The 26,736-nt window shown below is 35.2% G+C and overlaps 1 protein-coding gene and 1 non-coding gene across 6 annotated transcripts; both read left to right on the plus strand.

Moving 5' to 3' along the window:
- The first annotated feature begins 12,863 nt into the window (after nucleotides 1-12,863).
- On the plus strand, nucleotides 12,864-12,970 carry LOC127077298 (small nucleolar RNA R71). Its single transcript, XR_007787137.1, has one exon. It is a non-coding gene; the product is annotated as a small nucleolar RNA R71 (small nucleolar RNA).
- Nucleotides 12,971-18,756: 5,786 nt separating this feature from the next.
- LOC127075673 (retinoblastoma-related protein 1) lies at nucleotides 18,757-25,766 on the plus strand. 5 transcript variants are annotated; one of them, XR_007786623.1, is made up of 19 exons: nucleotides 18,811-19,081; nucleotides 19,871-19,975; nucleotides 20,060-20,202; nucleotides 20,284-20,380; nucleotides 20,478-20,524; nucleotides 20,616-20,805; nucleotides 21,022-21,088; nucleotides 21,187-21,366; nucleotides 21,456-21,649; nucleotides 21,731-22,607; nucleotides 22,716-22,878; nucleotides 23,002-23,074; nucleotides 23,170-23,346; nucleotides 23,427-23,703; nucleotides 23,784-23,905; nucleotides 23,996-24,111; nucleotides 24,189-24,304; nucleotides 24,734-24,823; nucleotides 25,119-25,766. XR_007786623.1 is itself a non-coding variant. In NM_001426848.1 (18 exons), the coding sequence occupies exons 1-18, from the start codon at nucleotides 18,980-18,982 to the stop codon at nucleotides 25,217-25,219; spliced, it is 3,147 nt and encodes a 1,048-aa protein (NP_001413777.1). In that variant the 5' UTR covers nucleotides 18,801-18,979; the 3' UTR covers nucleotides 25,220-25,725. The 5 variants fall into 5 exon arrangements, 4 of the variants coding, with proteins under 4 accessions (XP_050873081.1, NP_001413777.1, XP_050873080.1 ...); NM_001426848.1 differs by lacking the exon at nucleotides 24,734-24,823 and having other exon boundaries at nucleotides 18,801-19,081; nucleotides 25,119-25,725; XM_051017124.1 differs by lacking the exons at nucleotides 24,734-24,823; nucleotides 25,119-25,766 and having other exon boundaries at nucleotides 18,757-18,892; nucleotides 18,971-19,081; nucleotides 20,060-20,380; nucleotides 24,189-24,702.
- Nucleotides 25,767-26,736: the final 970 nt, after the last annotated feature.

A 26,736-nucleotide genomic window follows, 5' to 3' on the forward strand; every position in this document is an offset into this window, starting at 1 on the left:
CTCTAACGGTATCATCTCAAAGTGTTATATAAAGGACTCCTTACAACTTGTTGAAGATAAGAACTTTGATACAACTTTGTTTAAGTTTATAGACTTGAGAGGGATAAGAGATTGTTAAACTCTTAGACGTGTTTTTGTAATTTGTTGAGATTAATGAATTAAGTCCTTATTAGAGGCAAAATCACTTTGGTCGGGTGGATTGGAGTAACTTCGAATTTCAAGCGAACCGGGATAAAACTCTTTGTGTTGTTAGTATTTATTTTGTGTGTTTGGTGTTGCAAAAGTTTTTAATTCTTGTAAAAACAATTCAAACCCCCTTTCTTGTTTTTCTCTACCTTCAATTGGTATCAGAGCTTAGGCTGTGTTATTGATTTTTGAATCAAACACTTAACCGTGTAGAGAGACCCAGGGTGAGAAAAACTTCATGGCTAACACAAATGAAAGAGATAGCTACAACACAAAACCTCCAATTTTTGATGGAGAAAAATTTGACTACTGGAAGGACAGAATTGAAAGTTTCTTCCTAGGCTACGATGCTGATCTCTGGGATATGGTTACAAATGGTTATGAACCACCCATTTCTGCAATTGGTATTTCTATTCCAAGAAGCAGAACGAGTGATGATCAGAAGCATGATTTCAAGAATCACCATAAAGCAAGAACCATTATGTTAAACGCTATCCACGCGAATCCTTGTGCACTGGCACGATCTTTTTGAGCACAAGATCCCCTTCCTTAAACTCTCGAGGGCGAACCTTCTTGTCAAATGATTTCTTGACTCGCTTATGGGAAAATTGTCCATGGCATAGAGCGGTAATATACTTCTCATCAATGAGGTTAAGCTGATCATAATTATTCTGGATCCATTCAGCTTCATCTAGCTTGGCCTCCATCAATATTCTCATTGAAGGTATCTCTACTTCAATTGGGAGAACTACTTCCATCCCATAGACCAAGGAGAATGGGGTTACCCTTGTTGAAATGCGGACTGAGGTCCAATATCCATGCAAAGCAAAGGGCAGCATCTCATGTCAGCCTTTGTAGGTTTTCACCATCTTTTGTAGGATCTTCTTGATATTTTTGTTGGCAGATTCAACAGCATCATTCATCTTTGGACGATATGGAGAAGAATTATGGTGGTCAGTCTTGAAACTCTCACATAATTTTGTCATTGTATTATTTTTCAAGTTTGAACCGTTATCGGTAATGATCTTGCTTGGGATTCCATAACGGCAGATAATCTCCTTCTTGATAAATCGAGCGATCACATGTCTCGTCACATTGGTGTAGGAAGCAGCCTTCACCCATTTAGTAAAGTAATCGATGGCAACCAGGATGAAGTGATGACCATTTGAAGCCTTAGTCTCTATAGCACCAATCATGTCAATGCCCCACATTGAGAAGGGCCAAGGCGATGTCAAAACATTCAGCAGTGTTGGCGGTACATGCACTTTGTCATCATAAATTTAGCATTTATGACATTTTCTCGCATAGCTGAAACAATCGGACTCCATGGTCAACCAATAATAGCCAGCTCTCAAAATCTTCTTGGCCATGGCATGCCCATTAGCGTGGGTTCCAAAGGACCCTTCATGAATCTCCTTGATTAACATGTCTGCTTTGTATCTATCCACGCATCTGAGCAGAACCATGTCATGGTTTCTCTTGTAAATCACATCATTGCTAAAAAAGAATTTAGATGATATCCTCCTTAGTGTTTTCTTATCCAATAATGTAGCATCTTCTGGATACTTTTGACTTAGTAGATAACGCTTGCTGTCATGAAAACATGGTTTACCATCAGTTTCTTCTTCAATTAGTTGACAGTAGGCGGGTTCATATCTTCGCTCTATTCGAATAACCGAAGTTTCGCTACGGAACCTAACTTGGTACATTGATGCTAATGTTGCTAGAGCATCAGCCACTTTATTTTCTACTCTTGGGATGTGATGGAAAGTGATATCGCCAAAGTGTTCAATCAGTTTTACAACATGAGCACGATACGGGATCAACTTCGCATCACGGGTCTCCCATTCACCTTTGATCTGATAGATCACCAAGGCTGAGTCTCCATACACCTCAAGGATCTTGATTTGGAGATCAATTACGACTTCAATACCAAGGATACAAGCTTCATACTCTGCGACATTATTCGTACAATCAAAGCACAACCTTACCGTGAAAGGGGTAAAGCTACCATTTGGATTCACCAAACAACTATCACACCATGACCATTGTAATTAGAGGAACCATCGAATGCGAGCTTCCATCGAGATCTTGGTTCTAGTCCTTCATCTGGGCCTGGGATCTCACAATCCTTTATCACCATTATATCCTCATCGGGGAAATCAAACTTCAATGGATGATAGTCGGGCCATCAAGGGTACTTAGTTAGTGTTATCTCTCTCTGAAACAGAATTTTATAATGCTACCTCTGGGCCTCGTTTCTAAAAGTTACCTCCATACTATCTATGTTCTGCATCTCTAAAGTTAGTAGGAAAGTTAGCTTGGCAAGAATATAACCTGAAAGGAGACATGAGTCAAGTTAGGATTGATCAATAAAAATATACCGCTACTTATATCGAGGAAAAATAAGATTCAAAAACCGTGGGTTGCCTCCCATGCAATGCTTCATTTAATGTCGGTAGCTCGACACAATTTTGAACTAACAAATTTTGTGAAAGAGCGGGTAACTCTTTTAACTATAAACAAGTATAGTAATCTATGTTATCGACACAATGATAATGTTTAAGTCGTTGCTCATTCACAATGAATGCCTCATTAAATTTACTTACTATATCAACAACTCCATTCTAGAAAACTTTGATAACCTTAAAAGGTCCAGACTATCTAGAATGGAGTTTTCCTGGAAAAAGTTTTAATCGAGAGTTGAAGAGAAGAACTACTTCACCCTCTTTGAACTCTCTCATTGATATACGTTTGTCATGCCACTTTTAAGTTCGGTCCTTATAGATATGGGCATTCTAATATGCATATAATCTTAATTCTTCTAATTTCTGGATGTCTAATACTCGCTTTTCACCTGCGGCAACATAGTCCATGTTTAGGGCCTTAACGACCCAATAAGCTTTATGCTCTGGCTCAACCGACGGATGGTAAGATTTACCATATACTAACTTAAAGGGTGTGGATCCTATGGTAGTTTTGTAAGTTGTTCTATAGGCCCATAGAGCCTCGTGAAGTTTAGAAGACCAATCTTTCCTAGATGTTGCAATAACCTTCTCTAATATTTGCTTGATTTACCTATTGGAAATTTCAACTTGACCACTTGTTTGTAGGCGGTAAGGCGTTGCTATTCGGTGTCGGACTCCATATTTAAGAAACCATTTTTCAAATATTGTTGAAATGAAATGAGGTCCACCGTCACTAATGACGAGTCTAGGCACACTGAATCCAGGGAAGATAATCTTCTTGAAAAGTTTAATCACGACTCATGCGTCATTTGTATGAGAAGCTACAACCTCAATCCATTTTAACACATAGTCAACCGCAACGAGTATAAATTTGTTTCCGAATGAGGATGGGAATGGGCCCATAAAATCAATACCCCACATGTCGAAGATTTCCACTTCTAAGATGTTTTTCAATGGCATCTCGTCGCGTTTATAAATGTTTCCAGTGCGTTGGCACCAATCACATTTGATAACTGCGGTGTGGACATATTTCCATAGGCTAGGCCAATAAAGGCCATATTATAGGATCTTTGCACAGGTCTTTGACGTGCTTGTGCGCCCTTCATATGGTGTAACGTGGCAATAGGTTATAATATTAGCTATCTCTTCTTCAGGGACACAATGACAAAAAATACCATTGACGTCTCTCTTGAATATGAGGGGCTTATCCCAGTAATATTGTTTTAGGTCATGGTAAAACTTTTCCTTTTGTTGGTAAGTTAATTCGGGTGGAAGTATTATGCCCGCTAGGTAGTTGACAAAGTCAACATACCACAGGATTTTGGATTGATCAAATGCGACTTCCATGATTTCTTCATTTTCAATTCAAGAGTTTCCTTTTTCGCAAGGATCATCATTTTGAGAGTATTCAGATGTGTTATTTTCTAACTGGGCGATAAGCCGATCATATGGGAAGTCATCATTGATGGGCACTTGTTCAGATTTTACATTATTGAGTCTGGAAATGTGATATACTAAACGTTTTCAGTTCCTTTCTTATCTTTGATTTCTAAATCAAACTCTTATAGTAGCATAATCCATCTCAATAGTCTTAGCATAACACCCTTTTTACTTAACAAGTACCTAATAATGGTGTGGTCAATATAGATAATGATTTTAGCTCCTACTAGGTAAGAGTGAAATTTATCTAATGCAAACACTACAACTAAGAGTTCCTTTTATGTGGTGGTAAAATTCATTTACGCCTCATCTAAGGTTCTACTCGCATAATAAATGAGATGAAACTTCTTATCTTTTCGTTGTCCTAAGACAGCACCTACAGTGTAATCACTTGAATCACACATCATTTCAAAGGGTTCATTCTAATCTGAAGGTTGTATAATGGGTGCAGAGATCAAAGCTTGTTTGAGTAGTCAAAATGCTTCTAAGCATTTATCATCAAAGATGATTTCAGCGTCTTTCATCAACATACCAGTTAGGGGTTTAGTTATATTAGAAAATCCTTGATGAAACATCGGTAAACCGGTATGACCTAAGAAACTTCGTATTTCTATAACGGTTTTGGGAGGTTGAAGGTTTTCTATTACTTATATATTTGCCTTATCAACTTCAATCCCCTTGTTTGACACTATGTGTCTAAGTATGATCCCCTCTCGAACCATGAAATGGTGTTTTTCCCAGTTGAGTACAAGGTTGACTTTTACACACCTTTCTAGTACCATTTCCAAATTTGCAAGGCATCCTTCAAAAATCTGCCCGCAAACTGAGAAGTCATCCATAAACACTTCCATGATGTTATCCAGAAGATCTGCAAAGATCGCCATCATGCATCGTTGAAATTTGCGGGAGCGTTACATAATCCGAACGACATTTGTCGGTAGGCGAATGTGCCATATGGACCTATGAAAAATGGTATTTTCTTGGTCGTCATGGTGAATTGGGATTTGGAAAAATCCTGAGTGGCCATCCAAGTAACAGAAGTGATCGTGCCTAGCCAGTCATTCAAGCATCTAGTGGATAAAGGGTAAAGGGAAATGATATTTTCGGGTGGATTTGGTCGATTTTACATAGTCTATGCACATTATCCACATTGTCTCAACACACTTTGCTATAACTTCACCTTTGTCATTCTTGACTACTGTAACACCTTCATTCTTAGGTACAACATGTACTAGGCTGACCCATTTACTATCGGATATTGGGTATATAATCTATGCCTCTAGTAGCTTTAGTACTCCCTTTTTAACCACATCACTCATAATGGGGTTTATTCTCCTTTGGTGTTCTCTTGAGGTTTTTAAGTCTTCCTCTAGCACAATTCGATGCATGCACACAAAGGGACTGATCCCTTTGAGATCAAAGATGTTATATCCTAGGGATGTAGCATACTTCCTTAAAACATCAAATAATTGCTTAGTTTCTTTTTAACTTGAGTTTGCATTGACTATTAATGGGCGTTCAAGCTTTTTATCTAGGAATTCATACCTTAAGTTTTTGGGAAGTGTCTTAAGTTCTACAAAAGGTTTCTTTGGGCAATTCATAAGATTTAGAGTTAGTGTGAGACACTCTCTCAAGTTGTCATCCACATATTGTTCACGCCATTTATCATCTTATAATATAGGAGGTGCTGGAATATTTAGGACTTCAGTATCCTTAGGTAGTTTCATCTCCATTTCCTTTACACATTCGTCGGTGATGTCTATGAAACAACAAGTATCATCTATAGCAGGCGCCTTTAGGAATTATGAAACAATGAATTTGATTTTCTACTCACCGGCCTCGAAGGTTAGTTTTCCTCGTTTCACATCAATAATGGCACCAGCAGTGGCCAAAAAGGGTTTTCCTAATATGATTGGAATGTTGGAATCTTACTTTATGTCCATTATTATGAAGTATGCGGGGATGTAAAATTTACCAATTCGTATGGGAATGTTTTCTACACTACGCCAAAAACTGGAATAGACAGCGCCCCTTAGAGGGCGCTTTATTACAAAAGCGCACTCTAAAGTGAAGAGAAAAAATAAGGAGCATACTATTGGAATAGACAGCGCACTTTAGAGGGCGCTTTTGTAACAAAGCGCACTCTAAAGTGAAGCGAAAAAATAATGAGGAAATGGAGGGACACCAATAGAGGACGCTTTATTGAAAGCGCCCTCTAAGGGTAACCTTAGAGGGCGCTTATAAAAAAGCGCTCTCTATGTCCATGTACATTTCCAGTTTATAAGGCGCTTTTGGAAAGCCTTAGAGAGCGCTTTTAGAAGCGCCCTCTTAGGCCCCCTTTAGAGGGCGCTTTTGTAATAAAGCGCCCTCTAAAGTGAAGCCAAAAAAAAATGGAGGGACAACAATAGAGGGCGCTTTTGTGAAAGCGCCCTCTAAGGTTACCCTTAGAGGGCGCTTTTGAAAAAGCGCTCTCTAAGTCCATGTACATTTCCAGTTTAGAAGGCGCTTTTGGAAAGCCTTAGAGAGCGCTTTCAGAAGCGCCCTCTTAGGCCCCCTTTAGAGGGCGCTTTTTTTAAAAAAGCGCCCTCTAAGGTCCCCTTTAGTAAACATTAAAATTATAACATATACTGCATGTCTCTTTATTTTCCCTCTCTATAAGCTATTTCGTTTACGTAACTGGGTTTTCTCTCAACTGCGATTACTCTCGTCCTCCGTTCGTTCTCCCTCCCTCACCGTCATCGTCGCCGTTCGTTCTCCCTCCCTCACCGTTCACGTTCACTGCGTTAACCTCTTCCACCGTCACTGTTCACTTTCTTCTCCATCGTTACCATCACCTTTAAGGTATTTTTCTTCTCCATCGTTACCGTTCACTTTCTTCATGTGTTTGATTAGGCCATTTTCTAAACTTAGTTTTTCATTTTGTGCATTATGTTGATTAATGTTGTTTAGGGCAAACTGAGTTTTTTATTTCTGATTGAAAACTGATATATTTGAAGTGTGTTTGAGCTTGTGCTTGGAAGTTTGATGATTATGGATGCAAGTTTGTTCATGTTCCAAACACCATAAGTTTGCATTGGTCTTTTGCATGCAGTAGGTGTGTGTGAGTTTGTATTCAATAATGATAAAAAAAAAAGAGTTTAGATTGTTGTAACATGAGAGAAATGGAAGGTATATGAATGTGTTCACGTATTGAATCATTGTCTTACTTGGGTCTTATTGAATCATTTCTATATTACAGATAAAATGGCTAACCAAGACGATACCCATGCCGCGAATGAATCACGTAATAATGTTGAAAAAGAAATCAAACGAGGATTGACTGTTATGAAGTCAATCATTCGTGCAAGAGACAAGGGTGTAAAATTTGAAGTACATTGGAGTGCTGAAGACCAACTAATTGAGCCTAACGGTTCAATGTTGGCAAGTTACATTGGTTTCCTTGTTCGCCAACATATTCCGATTACATGTGATAATTGGAGAAGTCCGGACTTGAAGGTTGGCAAGGAAAAAATATGGTCGGAGATACAGGTACTTACCATATATTGTTATATGTTTTTTTTGTTGACTATTTGTTAATCATATATTGTTATAATATTACTTTATAATAACACACTCCATTTGTATGTTTTTTAGAGATCCTTTCACATCGATGAAAGCCGACAAAAATATTGTATTCAATTGGCCGGAAAAAGACTCTGAGGATTTCGATCCTTTTTGTGCAACAAATTTCTCAAGGATGAGGAAGGAAAATTTGTTGAAGGAGAACGGCCAATGACGTATGCCGAGATTATTTCAGCCGATGAATGGGATAACTTTGTCGCCAAACGAAGAAACGAAAAATTCCATGTAATGTCTATTAATTATGGTATTATACAATTGTTAAGTTACTTGGTTCTAATATGCCTTAAACTTTTTTATCTAGGAAGTAAGCGACATAAATAGGAAAAGGGCATCAAAACCCGCGTATCCGTACAAAAAAGGGCGTACGGGTTATGCACGGTTACAACAAAGAATTGTGAGTATATTCAAATGCTATGAGCTTATACATTGTCACAATATGTTATAATTGATGATCTTATAATCTAATTCAATGTGTAGCTAGCCGAGGAGAAAAGTGACGCAACATCTCTTCCGGAGCACGTATTATGGAAGGCTGCTCGGGTTGGGAAGGATGGGGCTGTCGTTGAAGCGGTCCAAAATATTTATGACGAATGTGTAAGTATATGTAACATTATTTCTTTAATTATATCGAAAATTTTGTTAGACATATAATTCATTTTTAATCTCCTCTAATAATATTTCAGGAGACTTTATCCCAAACCGTACCTTCAACCGAGGTCCAGGATTGCAGGAGCGTACTTAGTCGAGTACTAAATGTTCCTGAGTATTCCGGTCGTGTGAGGGGTAAGGGTTTTGGTGTGACTCCGTCGTCATTTTATAAAAAAACCAAAACAAAAAATCCTACCAACAAAGAGGTGATGGAGACCTTGGCGGAGTTAAGGGCACAAGTACTCCAACTGCAAAACGAGAATGCAAGGTATAGAGAGGAAAGGTGCGCTTCCGAGGCAAAAGATACTAGTGACCGAGCTAGTATCAATCATCAACCGAAATTTCCCGAGGTAATTATATATGTTATTATGAAATTAAAATAGCACTTTTTTACTTGACACATATACAAGTTAACAATAACATTTATTATTGGTTTAGGGCATTTCACCTTGTCAGCTGTATCTATCGTCACCAACTTATCGCATGGTTGGCAAGGGAAAAGTGCACAATACTTCGGGTGAATTACTTCACCATAATCCCCTCCCGGTGGGATTTATGAAAGTTTCGGTTGACCTCGTATTAGATACGGACGCCCGTCTACCATTACCCGACGTTGTTTCAGAGACAACGTTGATGCGAGATGCAGTCGGATCCTTTGTTGGTTGGCCGTCAGATCTAATTTTCCATGATGCCGAGGTATATATGTTCTAAATGATTATGAATATTTAGTATTCACATTTCAATTCAGCTACAATTATGATATTTAATCAATCCTTATTACATGGTAATGTTAGACTCCTACAAGACCCACCCCTAAAGCTGGTAAAGGGATTTCAAGACGCATCGAGTCGGTTGCATCTCAAAAAGAGGTACAAATATATATACCCATTGAATTATATACACAACGATTCTTTTGCATCACAAAAAGTAATGATTTATTTTATATGAATTTTTAGGTTCCCGGTCGAAAGTTGAAAAGCGATGGTAAGGATATTCCAACGAAGGATATTCCAACGACGGCCGGGTCAAAATCTCAAATTATGATGCGTCTTGAGAAAATGGTGGAAGAGTCCGATATGATGGACGGGTCCATTCGTAGTATAGATTTTGATGAAGGTGTTTTCGGAAAAGCTCATTTCGAAATAATTGGAAAGGAGGACATGCAACAACTTTTTGAGCACGACGAATTGGGCATCGCTATCATTCATACATACATATGGTACTCCGGTCAATCTATAATTTACTTAGTTGAACAATTTATTTACACATTTCAATGAGTAGTCTAATATTTATTATGTTTCTATTTAAGGTATATGTATGACAAATTGATGCGGGGAACTGAATTGTGTAACCGTTTCAATTTTATTGCTGCTTCCCGTGTCAACGCAACGTTAATATCGAAAAATCCAACATCCGTAAAGAATGATCTAGTCGATAGATTCATGGCGGCCGGCGATAATACTACACGCAGTTTGTATTTTTTACCGTTTAATTCTGGCAACGGGTTAGATTTTCTTTCTAATAATTTCATTCTAATCTATGTATATCTTTTACGTAGAAAATTTTCATTCATCTAAATTTTTGTTTTATTTTACAGTGGTCACTGGATGTTGGTTGCTATGGATCTTTCGAGACTAATAGTGTATTATCTCGATTCGTTATCGGGTGATTGGAGTAAATATCCGGGTTTGAAGAAGACGGTTGACACGTAAGTGAAATTCCCCTAAATATTCGTGTGTATTTCTATATTTAATTATGTCTGTCAGATTGATCTCAATATACGTTTTTATTTTGTTAGGGCAATAATAAAATTTAGATCGAAAAAGAATTACCGCATTAGGAAGGACATTACCTGGGTCAGAGTTCAGGTATATATTAAGTATCTTATTTTTGCTTATAATAGTGTTTGTTTTTTTGCTTATAATAGTGTTTGTAAGAAATTAACTATATATATATTGTTTGTTTTTCTGTGTAGTGTCCTCAGCAAAATAATTCGGTCGATTGCGAATTTTTTGTATTGAGATTTATGAGAGATATCATTGCGTTGAATCGTATAGACATCCAAAAAATGGTATGGAATAATAACTTAGGGTTTATTTTAATATTATCGGATAACTTATCTAATTTGTTACTAAATCATGAATATGTTTTATTCTCTTAATTGTAGTACTTTGAGGAATACAAATCTTACTCAAGAGCTCATTTGGATGAAATGAAGGATGAATTGTGTCAATTCATTGTTGATCAAAGAATCATATAGCTAGGTTGTATATTGTTGTACATATATGTATGGAATGTTGTTGTTGTATGCTGTTGTTGTATATATGTTGTATATTGTTGTTGTACTTTTACTAAATCATGAATATGTTGTTGTATATTGTTGATCAAAGATTCATATATTAATGTTGTATATATGGAGGATTAATGTTGTATATAAATGGATTCATGTTGTATATATCAATGGATTAATGGTGTATAACATTGGATTAAAGGATGAAATCAATATGAATTTTACACTTTTGCAGCATGCGAACAGGTTACCAATTAAATATCACTGTTTTTCAAACAAATTTTTTTAAAATAACTAACACTTTAGAGGGCGCTTTCTGTAGGAAGCGCCCTCTAAACACTTTACATTGAGAACTTTAGAGGGCGCTTTGTCCAGAAAGCGTCCTCTAAACACTTTACATTGACAACTTTAGAGGGCGCTTTCTGCAGAAAGCGCCCTCTAAAGTGTTAGTTATTTTAAAAAAATAAGCACCCTCTGAACACTTTACATTGACAACTTTAGAGGGCGCTTTTTCCAGAAAGCGCCCTCTAAACACTTTACATTGACAACTTTAGAGGGCACTTTTTCCAGAAAGCGCCCTCTAAGGTGTCCCTTTATGGACCACTCCAGAGGGCGCTTTTTTCATAAAGCGCACTATAATGTGGCCCTTTAGACAACGCTTTCTCCAGGAAAACAAAGCGCTGTCTTTACCTATGCCAGCGCCACTTTAGAGGGCGCTTGAAAGCGCTGTTATATGCCAAAATAAGCGCCCTCTTTTCCCTTATTTGGCGTAGTGCTGGCATACCTACACGAAATTTAATAGAGCGATCAGCTAGTTGGAGAGACATTCTTATGGGTCTTAGTTTGCTTAATTTGAGTTTTTCACAAATCGAAATGGACATTAAACAGACACTAGCTCCTAAGTCACAAAGAGCTTTGTCTATGACAAATTTTCTGATTACACAAGGTATGGAAAAACTATCTGTGTCCTTTAACTTGTGGGGCATGTTATTTTGAATGAGGGTGTTACACTTTACAGTAAGTGTCACTGTCTCATTATCCTCAAGTTTCTTCTTATTGGATATGATCTCTTTAAGGAATTTGGCATAAGAAGGTATTTGTGTAACAACTCATGTAAATGGCATCATAATATTAAGCTGTTTCAGAAGCTCTACAAATTTCTTAAACTGACCTCCGATTTTGGATTTAGCTAGTCTTTGAGGATAAGGAATGGGTGGCTTATATGATGGTGAAGGCACGCACAATTTCTATTTCTCGAATGCGTTTTGGTTTTATTATCCTGACCATTTTCATTTGGTTCATTGTTTGTTACCTTTTCAGTTTCCTTTTCATTTTGTTGAGACATGGGCGGATTTTGAATTCTTGGATCCACTGGCCCGTCTAATTTTATCCCACTTCGTAGTGTGATAGCATTAGCACAATCTTTTAGGTTAGGTTGTGGTTGGCCAGGAACTACTCCAGTTGGGGCTGCTTGTTGTTGGGCTACTTGAGAAATTTGGGTTCTAGCATTTTATTATGAGTAGCCATAAAGTAAACCTTAATTGCCAATTGCTTAATCAGCTCATTCGTGTGAATGTTCTGGTTTGTAAAGTCTTTGTTCTGTTGGCTTTGGGTTGCGATAAGGTTCTCCATCATTAGTTCGAGGTTTGACTTTTTAGGTGTTTGAGGAGCAGCATGGGCTCCTTTTTTATAACCTATAGGAACAACATGTGTTGGGTTTAGAGCAAACAACGCGTTGTTGCTCTTATAGGAAAAATTTGGATGGTTTCTCCAACACGGGTTATAAGTATTGGAGTATGGGTTCCCTTGGGCATAATTTACTTGGTCGGGCGGAATTCCAACCAATAAGTGGAATATTCAGGAGTGTTATGTCCAGGGGTTCCGCATAACTCGCAATTAGATGTTGCAGCAACTACGGTAGCTACTAGAGTTATGGTCAAACTCTCGATCTTCTTAGTGAGAGGGCGTCCACTTTAGCATTGACATGGTTTATGCCATTAACTTCGTACATTTCACACTTTATCAATGGTTTCTCTACAGAAGTTTGTTCACCTCCCCATTGATAGTGGTTTTGCGCCATATTTTCTATGACTTGATAGGCGTCTTCGTAGGGTTTATCCATTAGAGAGACACTGGCTGGAGCGTCTAAGGTTAATTTGGTGTTATACAAGAGACCATTGTAGAAAGTATGGATAATCAACCATGGCTCAAGTCCATGATGTAGGCAGAGCCTAAACATATCCTTGCATCTCTCTCGTGCTTCAAAAATAGATTCGTTGTCTTTTTGCCTAAATAAGTTGATTTAGCTTCTTAGCATAGCCGTTTTGCTAGGTGGGAAGTATCATGCTAAGAAAACTTTTTTTAATTCGTTCCATGTAGTTATGGAATTAGATGGTAGAGATTGGAGCCAAGCTCTGACTCCATCTCTCAAAGAAAAGGGAAAGAGACGTAGTCTTATGGCTTCAGGATCAATACTGTTAGCTTTTAACGTGTTTGCGTACTGCACAAACACTGACAAATGAATGTTCAAGTCCTTTGTAGGGCTACCATAGAACTGGTTTTGTTGCACAACTTGCAATAATGAAGGTTTCAACTCGAAATTATTTACCTCGATGGCAAGAGGTGCAATGCTCAAGTGTGTCTCCTTTTCAGACGGAGCAACATAATCCTTGAGAGGACAATTTTGATTTGCAACCATATCTGGTTCTGGGATATTAGGATTAGGAATGTTATATTTTAATCGATATTCTTTGATTATGCGTCTTAGGTTAATAAGACGCTCGATTTCGTCAATTGGTTGCTCTAACTTTTCACCTTGTGAGCGAGTACTTGACATACAACCGACGAATAAAAGGGAAAAATAGTTACCTTAGTATATACTGTACAACAACGGAGTTACAATATTGACTAAATTGGTCATCGGAAACGGCGTCAAAAACTTGACTGTGACTTAGTGAGTCTATCGAATTATCTAATTGCAAGTGCACAATTGTATCACGTAGTTTTAAAATATATCGAATCCACATGGACCAATAATCAAGCTTAACGCTATCTATTGGGGCTATGTAAATCTAAGGCTAATGACAAATTGATTTGGGCAAAATTAAAACTAAAATTAAAATAAAGTTTAGAAAATATATCACAAAGGAGAGACTGAAATATGGATCCCGGTGTACCTCAGGGAGTCAATAATTTATTGGTGTGTGTTAATGTATTAAATAACTTTTCAGTAGATAAATATTAATGTAAAAACCTTTATCTCACACTCTCGTATCGTTGACTCTAGCTATACTTCTAGACCATATGTTTGCTCTCGCTAACCCATTTGAATCAGAAAAATACTTTTTGAAAACCAATAAGTTCTAATTAATCCTAAAACACTCTCACTGTGTTTAGAATTAATGTCCAATTTTTACTATCTGATTCAAGCCTCACACTCTCGTGGTATTGACTCGAAACCTTAATGCTTTCAGTCTCGTCTAAAACTTTTCAGACTTAAAATTAAAATTCAAAACCAGAAAAATAATTTATAAAACGGTTTACGCCAACTTATTACCGAGTCCCGTCGGAACGACGATCCTCACATACTAAACCCAAAGCAATTTAGTCGGACATGGTATTAAACATAAACATGCAATTCATGGTAATGGAAATTAACAACAATATTGCAAGTAAATAAATTTCAAACAAGTAAAAATAAATTAAAGAAATTATATAAAGAACCTGAAAAACTAGAATTAATGCGAAAATAACTTTGAGTACAAAGAACAGAAAAAAAAAACTTCTAATGCCGACACGATTAATTTGATCCAAGCTTACAATAAAATATCCTAAGAAATACGGTGTGATAGTTTCTCAATGTGAGAGCTCTATCACCTTGGAATGTATTTTCTACTTAAAAACTAAGAACAAAACTTGTGCGTACAAACTTGGATCCCAAAATCTAATGAAAACTACCAATATATAGTCATATGCTATTGGAAAATATCCATAAGTCGTGTGGAATTCGTGGAGAAGATGTGGGGAAGTGGGTGAAGACTGAGCAAGTTAGTTTCCTCATTTTTATGCATTGCGCGTTTACAGAGGTCCATGGCGAACACCATGACCTTAAAAAGTGGAATATGTGACTGGTGAGGTGCATGGCGAATGCCATGAGGTGGTGGCGAATTCCATGCACCAGAAATGGTGATTTATGTTCTTTTTCTTCATTTCTTGCTTTTTTCCCGGTTTTCTCGCACGAATGCTCTTCTTCGATAAATACCTAAAACAATTAAATAATATCGACATAATACTACAAAAACATATGAAATGACACTAAATTGCATGTGAATCGAGTCAAAATATATATGCATTCTCACATTATCAACGAGGAAGGATAAAAGGGAACTTTTCCTATCCTTATCTAGAGTACCTCTGCGTACGAGGCACATGCCCTAATTATTCAGAGTATTCGCCTATGTTCATAGACTTTAGTGTAGTTCGACCCAAATGATTGTCAAGTCTTCTTCCCCACAGTCTCCACATCAACCCTTCAACACATCAACAACTTGAGCTAAACACACTCTCATTTCTTGGGCTAATCATCTTTCTATGGTTAAGAATCCCCTTTTGTCTGTCTTGTTAGTCTCATTGGTTAGACAAACCTCTTTCATTCACTATTTACCATGTTAGTCCCATGCTTTGGTAAACTCTTCCCATGTTAGTCACATGCTTTGGTAAACTCTTGCCATGTTAGTCCCATGCTTTGGCAAGTCCTTTGTGCATGTTTTTCATGTTAGTCTCATGCTTTGGCAAACCACTTTTCCTCCTTTGTCTGTCTTGTTAGTCTCATTGCTTAGACAAACCTTTCCATCATTTCCATGTTAGTCCCATTGCTTTGGCAAACCATTTTGTCTGTCTTGTTAGTCTCATTAATTAGACAAACCTTCCCCTCCTTGCCATGTTAGTCCATTTCTTTGGCAAACCATCTCTCCTCTCAACTATATTTTGTTAGTCTCATGCTTAGACAAACTCTCTCAAGCTCTTGCCATGTTAGTCTCATACTTTGACAAACCCCTTTGTGTAAGATTGCCACGTTAGTCTCATGTTTTGGCAAGTCCTTTCATACATGGTTGCCTTGTTAGCCCCATGCTTAAACAAAACTTTATTCTATTCCTTGTCTGTCTTGTTAGTCTCGTTGCTTAGACAAACTTCCTCCATACCCTTGCCTTGTTAGTCCTATGTTTAGGCGAACAACACTGTTTCAATTCAAACAACACTTTGTCTAATCTAAGCAATTTATCTCTTTAAATCAATTCAATCAACTATTTCTTTTCTTTTTATCACTTAAATGTTTTTCAAAACAATGGGTATTCTTTTTAGAAAATAACTTTTATAATATGTTCCTTAAGAGTCAGACTAAAACTCGGAGCATCCGAACTATGATCAATTCAGCTAACGTCTACACACTTTTAGGATACGATTATAATTGTTCCATAAAATCAACCAACTCATCCGTATTAGTTTCACGAACTACATAGCTTCAATTTTCTCATTGCACTGTGAGAGTACGTAGACACGAGGGTCCCAATCCTCAACGAGTACACTAATTATTAAACTTTTTTTCCCTTCGCAAGTAATCTTTAGATAGTAACGTCCATTCGAGCAAATAACAATCAAGATAGTTCCCGTTGAGTACAACAAGTGCGAGAGGTGCTAATACATTCCCCTTATATAACCGACTTCCTTACCCATTTATCTTCCCCCTTAATTTTATTGATATTTTTTTTTCTTTTGGAATAAATAAAGTTCAGCGACGTCTCTGTTGTATCTTCGAGCATGCGATGCACTCAAATATTTTTTCCGACGCGAATATATTAATATTTAAATAATATTTATCACTTCATCATCATAGTAAAAAAATCATGTTTTTTTTTAAGTTAACTATTTTAGATTAGGATGATTTTGAAAAAAGAAGAAAAAATTGATTAAATAATAAATTAAGAGAAATAATATGATTAACCTAAAGAATTTTTCCGCTAAAACCTATTAAATTCATGTAATCATAAAATTAATATGTCTTAATCATAATATTCAGACTTATGTTTAAAACGATTCTATTGAAAATGTAATACAATTTATTATAGTGTATGAGTAGCAAATCAATAAATAATTGGATTAAACCATAATAAGTCAAACACCATTTAAAAAACATATCACAAACATATACCATAATAATTAAAATCGGATAGGATCGACCAATTCAATAAATTAGGCTGATTCGTTCAATCGATCGAATCGAGAATCAAAATACTAATCAATTTGTTTGGATCTAAAAATCAACGTGTAAAAGAATCAAAATTTAAACTAAAAAGTTAGAGATTTTAACGATTTTTAAGGCCAAATCAAATTTTGCTTTTAGTATATAAAAAGTAAAAACATGATACATATTTTTTGTTTTCAATCAAAATATTATTTGATTTGACATCCTTATTCGAACACTCTAATGTACAATAGTATACAAAAATTAAAGTAAAAAATTATTCTCAATTTATTTTTTTTCTCAATTCATTTGATGAATAAAAATATACTTTATATAACAATACAAAATACACAATATATTATTAATTTATTATTATAACTATATTAAAATGAAAATCTTAAGCTTACATAATATATTGTCTCTTTAGTTTTAGTTTTGAAATTTTATTTATCTAAAGTTAAAATTAAAATTAAAATTAATTTCTTTATAGAGTAAACTGCATTTTAGATACTTATATGTTATTTTATTTATTGATAATTTTTAAGTATAAACTTATAAATTGTTATAAAAAATTAAATAAGTTATTGAGTATTAATTATTATGAAATCATCAATAAAATGTTATAAAAATTTAAAAGTATAACTATTCTTATGCATTAATATTTTTATATATAAATAAAAAATATCTATTTATTTAGATTAAATTACATAGTCCCTTAATTAGATTCATAAAATTAGTTATCCTATTTTAAATTCAAAAGTTTTGGTTCTCATATTTTAAATTTGAACAGTTTTAATCTTTATTTCATATTTTTTCATAAAAAATTAATGAGATATTCATTTTCTTTAACTTATATTTTTATTTATAAACTTTAATAATATATTTTTATACGATAATTTATCATTTTTCACAAGTAATATATTATTTAAAAAATGAAAATATTGTTAATTTTAAATATAAAAATATGATAAAAAATCAAAATTATTTAAATTTAAAATATAAAAACTAAAATTATTTGAATTTAAAATAAAAGATCAAATTCGTGAATCAAACAAAATAATATATTTACAAATAATTCATCCATCATCCTCTCTCTTAAAAATCTCCATCTAAATTTAAAAACATAAATCTATATAAGTACACAACTTAAATTTCCGATTCGTTTTTATTACCTTAAATAATCCTCTCTCTTAAAAACCTAACTTAAACAAAATTATGAGTTAACAACATATTATCATTAACTATTATTTATTTATTTTTAAAATTATCTATACTTACCATATTAACCAAATACTTTTAAGATTAATTTGAATCAAGGTTTGAACTAAAACTTGTCTAATTCTTTAATTAACAAGTCAACTGTATAATAGTATAATTAAATATTTTTTTCTCTAATTCATAATTTATCACATTTATACAACAATAATAATAATAATTTTTTCAAAATTTAATCCAATATTAATTTTAAATTTACCAATGATATTTTCAATAATTTATTGCAGAGAGATAAATAAATTAATAAAAAATGTTAAAAATATTATTTATTTATCATTTGAGACGTGTATAAATTAAAAGAAACAGAAAAAAAAAGGTCGGAGAGAATTTTTCAACAAGATCACAATTAGTTAAACAAATTTTTTTTTTTCACATTAAAAAAATACTTTTTAATTTTATATTTTTAGTTTTCATCCATTAAGGATGATTAGACTTTTGGTTTGTTTTAAGTGTTTTAAGGTAAGAAAAGGAAAAGTGAAAAGACGAAAAGCCCAGTCAAAACACCCAGAATCCCTAATATACCCCTTATCCACATCAGACTTACATTGGGCGGGAAAAACCTGTCGGGTATAACATATGTGGCGCCAAAACACAATCAACTTTTTTTAATAATAATAAAAAAACATTATTAAATAAATAAAAAATGTTTATTCCTCTTTTGTTTCCAGATTTCCCAGAGTTTCTCTGTTCTTGTTCTCTCTAGGGTTTCCTCAATTTTACAAGGTTATTCCCTTTCCTCGTCACAATTCACCCACTTTCCGCTCGAATTAGGGTTTTTTCCTCACGATCTGTGTAAATTAGGGTTCTTTCATGAGTCTTCCAGCTGAAACGGATATGGAAGATACCAAACCCTCTGTTGTAATGGTCGACAATGGTGACCAAGCTCAGTTTCGGTTTGCTGAGTTTTCCAAGGTAAATACTTTCTTTTCTGTTTCGTTTTTTGTGTTATGGGTTACTGGATTTTTGTTCATGTGAAATTAAATTACTTATTATTGTTTTTTTTGTGTTATATTTGTGTTTGAGCTGATTCCGTTTGTGGTTTATGTTATAAAGTCGCGATCTTTAAGTTTTTTAGCTAGTGTGTTGGTGATTTGAAGAAATTTAATATAATGAAATTTAGTATGTTTATTTGTAAGCTATTCCATTCACTAACCCTAAGATGAATTTTCATTGAGAGATAATAATTAGTTATAAAATATTTCATTGATTCAATCGATCTGCACCTAATGATAGGTGTAGCGATATTTAATTCTTGAATAGAGGCATTTTATTTTATACATGCTGATGTATGATTTGGTGATAGTATGTGATGGAGAAAACTTATGGACCGATTAACAGATTTTATTAAATTCAGACATATTGTTCTACTATTATTAATTGATCTGTCTTTTACGGTCGGTTAGCGTGGTTGACTAATCTGTCTTTTATGGTCGGTTAGCGTGGTTGACTAATCTGTCTTTTACGGTCTGTTAGCGTGGTTGACTAATCTGTCTTTTACGGCCGGTTAGCGTGGTTGACTAATCTGTCTTTTACGGTCGGTTAGTGTGGTTGACTAATTGAGTAAATGGGCGTTTTTGCTTCGTGATTAATTGATCTGCATCAATCTTTCTTATATGATCACCGTTATTAATTGATCTGTCGTTTTTGGTTATTTTATGTGATTGTGAAGGAGTTTGACATCGGTTACCTTTTTTATGTCAGAATGAGCTAGCATTGGATGAAAAAAGCTGTAAAGAAGCAATGGATCTGTTTGGAGAAACCAAACATCTTCTCGTGGCAAATGTTTTGTCAATGGGGAATGGAACGGTACAGACAAACATTCTTCTAGTATGAAACCCATTTGTTATTGAAGTTTTTGTTTGAATTCACACGGTTTATAAATCTTTTCAGACAGAAGAAGCGGAGCGGTACTGGTTTGCTTTTATTTTATACTCTATCAAGAAACTTGCTCAGAAAAATGAAGAGATTCAGAAGGACGAGATTGAGAATACCGGTCTTACCTTGTGCCGAATATTGAGAGCAGCAAAGCTTAAGTATTTTTCTGACCTTTATCTAGTAAAAAACTCTGTAGTTTGGTCTATTATTTACCGTTATGTTTATCTTGTATTTAACAGTATTGCAGAATTTTTCAAAGAACTTCCTCAATTTGTTGTTAAGGCCGGTCCAATTTTAAGCAATCTATATGGCCCGGATTGGGAAAACAAGCTTGAGGTATTGACTAGGCAATCGGAATTGTGATGACGTGATTTTTTAAATTTTTGGAATGTTTTATATTTAACTGATTTTTATGTTGCTATATTTATATCAGGCCAAGGAGATGCATGCCAATACTATTCACTTGAAGATTCTTAGCAAGTGAGTATCCTGCAATTGTTTTTATCCGTATAAGGTTGTTTGCTTGGTTATAATTTGCAATAGATCTTACAAGTTTGACTGATGTTGCCAGGTATTATAAGCGCGTATTTGAAGAGTTCTTCGTGTCAACTGATGCAAATGTTGAAAATAACTCATCTGTTACCAATCGTGTATCTGAGTATCATCGCTTTGGATGGTTACTTTTCTTGGCTCTTCGTGTACATGCTTTCAGCCGTTTCAAAGACTTGGTGACTTGCACCAATGGTTTAATTTCTATCTTGGTCAGTGAGAGTCTTTTGTTTTCTTTTAGTCTTTTTCCCTGTTGGAATTTTACATAAAAATTAAAATACTTGAATGCATGAAAGTAAATTGTTTGAGGACTTTCATCGACATGTTTTGATGTACAGATAAATTCAATTATTTCATTATTTTTCTAAGTTATAATGCTTTTGAGGTTAAGGAAACTATTTCTTATTTGCTTGGTGTATCTGTTGCAGGCAATCCTAATTATTCATGTTCCGGCTCGTTTTCGGAGTTTCAACATTCACGACTCTTCACGCTTTGGTAATGTCTTTGTTGCCTGTCCTGCATTTTAATTATATTGTTTTTGTTCTCCTGGGGCTTAAAAGTGGATTATTTTAATTCCATTGAAATTTTTGCAGTTAAGAAAAGTGCCAATGGTGTGGACCTCCTTGCTTCACTATGCAACTTGTATAACACTTCAGAAGACGAGTTGAGGAAAACCATTGAGCAAGCCAACAACTTAGTAGCAGATATATTGAAAAAGAAACCCTGTTTGGCATCTGAATGCGAAACTGAAAACCTAGAGAATTTTGACCGAGGTTTGTTTTCCTTCAGCCATTTATTATTTATGCATCACGATCCAAATACAGGACTTTTTTAACTGAAGTTTATATATCGTACTTCACAGATGGTTTAACCTATTTTAAAGATCTGATGGAGGAATCATCTCTGCCGTCTAGTTTGAGTGTCTTGGAAAATGATTACGATCACATGACTCGCAACAATGGTGAACTGGATGAAAGGTTATTCATTAACGAGGATGACAGTCTGTTAGCTTCAGGGAGTCTTTCCAGAGGTTCTGTTTCAGCAGGAGGTGTAAAGGTATGCCTAAGATTTTTCTTCTCTAAAATTTGTTCTCTCGGGACAATTATAGCTATAATAATCCATTATTGTGATCTGTAGAGGAAAATTGATCTGATGACGTCGCCTACTAAAATGATTACAAGTCCACTTTCACCCCACCGTTCTCCTGCATCCCATGCTAACGGAATTCCGAGTAGTGCAACTCCAATGATTGCTGCCACCCCTGTAAGCACAGCAATGACTACGGCAAAGTGGCTTCGTACCGTCATTTCCCCACTTCCGTCAAAGCCCTCACAAGAGCTAGAGCGATTCTTGACATCGTGTGACAAGGATATTACAAGTGATGTAATACGCAGAGCACAGATTATATTGCAAGCAATATTTCCTAGTAGTCCCCTTGGTGACCGATGTGTAACTGGAAGCCTGCAAAGTGCTAACCTCATGGACAACATATGGGCGGAACAACGAAGATTAGAAGCACTGAAGTTATACTATAGGGTACTTGCAACAATGTGCAGAGCAGAAGCTCAAATACTCGGCAACAATCTAACTTCACTGCTTACTAATGAGAGGTTCCATAGGTGTATGCTTGCCTGTTCTGCAGAACTAGTCCTGGCTACTCACAAGACCGTAACGATGTTGTTCCCTGCTGTACTAGAGCGGACTGGAATTACAGCTTTTGATCTTAGCAAGGTGATAGAAAGTTTCATACGATACGAAGAATCTCTCCCAAGAGAATTGAGGCGACATCTTAATTCATTGGAGGAACGACTTTTGGAGAGCTTGGTATGGGAAAAGGGTTCTTCAATGTATAATTCATTGGCAGTCGCTAGACCCGCCCTTTCTGTGGAAATCAATCGGCTTGGTCTGTTGGCTGAACCAATGCGATCATTAGATGAAATCGCAATGGATATTAACTTCTCTTGTGGAGGATTGCCTCCTGTGCCTTCCTTGCCTAAGCCCGAGCCTATGTCAGGTAAATGACTCTATTTTATCAATTAAAATTTTCCTTCATCATTTTTCCTTCATCTCTCCCTAAAATAGCACATGTTGAAAGATACATATTCTTTGTTCATAATTTCAGCTCAAAATGGGGACCCTAGATCACCAAAACGGCCCTGTACAGAACATCGAAATGTGTTGGCGGAACGAAATTCTTTTACTTCACCGGTGAAAGACCGGCTTCTTCACTTAAGCAACCTAAAGTCAAAACTACTCCCACCTCCTTTGCAATCAGCATTTGCAAGGTATAAGTCTGACGAGTCTCGAAGTAACATTCTTTGTTAATTTGCTTTATTTGATTCTTTCACTACTTTAACATTGGCTTCCTTGGTTTCTTTGCGTTGAATGTTTATATTTATTTCTTGTAGTCCGACGAAGCCAAATCCAGGAGGTGGAGGAGAAACATGTGCAGAAACTGGTATCAGTGTCTTTTTTAGCAAGGTGTGAATTGAACCTTGATAGTACTGTTATACCAATCTGATTTATGTGTTTATTTTAGTTTTAATTATTTTGCATTCGCTGCCCATGTTTCCTAGATTGTCAAGTTGGGAGCAGTCAGAATAAGCGGAATGGTTGAAAGGCTACAATTATCTCAGCAGATAAGGGAGAATGTATACTGTCTTTTCCAGCGAATCCTAAATCAATGGACATCACTTTTCTTCAACCGCCATATCGACCAAATCATTCTGTGTTGCTTCTACGGAGTTGCAAAGGTTTGTCTTTAATTTTATAAATTTGCGCGTTAATATGATTTGATTACTTTTTTTTTCTCTCATTCTATTCTGTTTTGCAGATATCACAACTGAACTTAACTTTTAGGGAGATTATATACAACTACAGAAAGCAACCACAATGCAAACCAGAAGTTTTTCGCAGCGTATTTGTTGACTGGTCATCTGCACGCCGTAATGGATCATGCAAACAAAGAACAGGACAGGAGCACATCGATATCATTTCATTTTACAATGAAGTTTTCATCCCCTCTGTAAAGCCACTGTTGGTTGAAATTGGCCCTGGCGGAGCAACTACGAGAAATGACCGAATACCTGAAGCTAACAACAAAAATGACGGTATTTGCTTTTTCACTTAGTTACTTTCTACCATTGCTACACAGTCCTTCTATCATTGACACATGCTTTTCTCTTTGTAGGCCATTTAGCTCAATGTCCAGGATCTCCTAGAATATCACCTTTCCCAAGCCTTCCGGACATGTCACCTAAAAAAGTGTCTGCAACACACAATGTGTATGTTTCTCCATTAAGATCATCCAAGGTACAATGTCGCACTCTTACCAATGAACCGACACATAATGAACACGTAAAACTAATTGAAATGCAAAATTGTTTTATTTTATGTGCACAGATGGATGCTCTAATTTCACATAGCTCCAAAAGCTATTACGCATGTGTCGGGGAGAGCACGCATGCTTATCAGAGCCCTTCAAAAGACCTCACCGCCATAAACAATCGATTAAACGGGTATGCTACATTCCATGTCTTGATTTTCAAATTTCATTATGTTAACTGTCCTTAATTAATCTGTTTCAATTTTTTAGCAACCGGAAAGTAAGAGGACCTCTCAATTTCGATGATGTCGATGTTGGCTTAGTTAGCGACTCTATGGTAGCAAACAGCCTCTATCTGCAGAACGGAAGTTCCGCATCATCATCAGGTGCACCATTGAAGTCTGAGCAACCTGACTCTTAAAACTCAATGATGTGTACATTCTACCTGTCTCTTTTCTCATACTTTCGAGTTCATACTAGCTGTTAATGGATTTTGAGACGAGGGGCTGTGTACGAGCGGCGAGATTGTAGAAAGCTGCCTCTACCCCTTTGTACTTTTGGTATATCGTTAGGCATTTTAGTGGAAATTGTAGGTCTTACTTTGAGTTAGTTCAACAATAAAATGTTTTCCTTTTCTAGCTTAAAACACAAATTTGATCATTTTTTAAAAGGAAAGTGAACTCAGAATGATGCTGAGAAATAAGCTATAACCACATGTTTAACATGTTCATAACTCAACTATGTTTTCTTGATAATACATGTGATTTTAGTATGTTGTGAACAATATTATCCATTTATTTCAAATGTGTTTCAAGGTCCTCAAGTTCAACTCTAGATTCATAAATATCACGCCTACTGCATCAGACCTATGAAATCGCCCATGGTGAAGGCCATCTCACTAATAGGTAGATAAATTGATGATGTCTTAAAGTATCATTTTTTGGCAAATATTGACAGTGATATGTGGTCTAGATAAGTATATTCAGTTTGTGCAACATCTTCCAAATTAGATTGTGAATATATCTTAAAATCATGCTTCACCAGGCTGCATAAGTGTAGATATTTTATAAGTGTAAAAAATACACAAAATACATAGACACTTGTTGATTTATTTTACAACAATCAATAAAAAATCCTCAATTTATCAAGAAAATATGATAAAAAGTATGTATGAATTTTTTAACTATTTATTAATAACAGGCAAAAAGGACCAAGAAAACATCAAAATGCACTATTCAAGCATCAAAGCTGACACCAGACTTGCTAAGCCAGAAATGGATGGCAAAAGTGGGCTAAGCTAGAAACAGGCACAAAGTGTGCTAAGCGAAAAATGAGCAGGAAATTTGGACTAAGTCAGAAACAAGCACAAAGTGCGTGCAACCAAAGAAGATTTCAAGGCTTAAGTTACTTCAAGATGAAGGTACGGTTTGTGCGCTAGGTGAGTATATGGTTCGCTTAAAGGGTTAGGGTGACTAGGGCAAATTGCAGGACAATTGACATTGTTTAACCATTCTCCTAGCACGCCTACTTTCTCAAGCCTATAAATAGGAATGCAAGGCAATCATTTCAAAATTGTGTAATTAAGTAGTTTCGTAGTAGGAAGTGAGAAACACAATGGAGAGAAAAAAAAGAGAGATTGCTAGTAGAAGTGTTGTCCAAGGAATCGACAACAAATGCTTCTCAATATCTTTTTTTTGTTTGGCTTAAGTATAAAGTTACGATGAGTAAGCATATCAAATTTTCTCTTTTATTGAGGTTATATTTAAATGTCCTAGTACTCATGTTTTAACCCCGATCATGAAATTTTATGTAATATTGAGTTTTAAAATTGTTGATTCTTCATTTTAAGATTTATTTTGGATTAACTACCTAAAATATATTTTTATGGTATGACTTGACATACGAGAGGTGGTGATCGTTACTAGATCCAAATCTCCATCTATTGGATGCTAATCCTTAGAGATATAGTTATGTTTAATATCAGCATAATACTGATAATTGATCATTAACATCTTTATACCACATGTTAGGTAATATAACTGATCTCACGTCATTGAGTCAAAGATTAGATACGATGAGAGCAACATGCAATAATATTAATAACTGAGTAGAAGAAGAGCAACATGCAATAATATTAATAACTGAGTAGAAGAACATATTAATGATCAAGGATGCTGCATGAGAATAAGTCAATGAAATCTAATCCCAACAAGTTTTCTCAACTGTTAAACATCAAAGATCATTTTATTTTATGTTATTTTATCTTCAGGTATTCATAAATAATCAACCATCTGATAAACCATTCTTAAAATCATAGAAATGATTGAAAGATCTTTAAAACACAACAAATCCCTATGGAGACGATAAAAACATACTTACTTTTGTACTTTTGTACTTCAAAGGCATTACAATAGTTTTTATCATTTTAAGTATTCTGTTTATATCTATCTTGCATTTGTAGCTAAAGTAATTTTTACTTTTATTATATCTGTAGAGACCGACGATTTTAAAGACAATTTAATAATATTTTATTATTTTAAGTGGGAAAGAGTTTTGAAGTTGTTGTGTTGTGGAAAAGTAAATAACATAAAATACACATTTACATCCAATAATTTTATAGAGTGTCCATCCTTACATGATGTCATAATCAAAAGAAGACCCCTCTGAGTCAACTCTGTAACAGCCCAATTTTAGGAATTAATTATTATATTATTTAGTATATTATATTTTAATTTAATTATTTGGAGTGTTAAGTAATTAAGCGGTTGTGAGGTAGTATAATAATGGATTAATTAATTTAATTAGTGTGATAGTTAAT

Source organism: Lathyrus oleraceus, chromosome 4, assembly GCF_024323335.1.
Source record: "Lathyrus oleraceus cultivar Zhongwan6 chromosome 4, CAAS_Psat_ZW6_1.0, whole genome shotgun sequence".
Taxonomy (NCBI): Eukaryota; Viridiplantae; Streptophyta; class Magnoliopsida; order Fabales; family Fabaceae; genus Lathyrus; species Lathyrus oleraceus.

Coding starts and splice junctions, on each gene's coding strand:
- LOC127075673 (XM_051017124.1), top strand. CDS start 18,980: ATGAGTCTTCCAGCTGAAACGGATATGGAAGATACCAAACCCTCTGTT. Junction 19,082..19,870: donor GGTTTGCTGAGTTTTCCAAG/GTAAATACTTTC, acceptor TTTTTATGTCAG/AATGAGCTAGCATTGGATGA. Junction 23,906..23,995: donor CTCCATTAAGATCATCCAAG/GTACAATGTCGC, acceptor TTATGTGCACAG/ATGGATGCTCTAATTTCACA.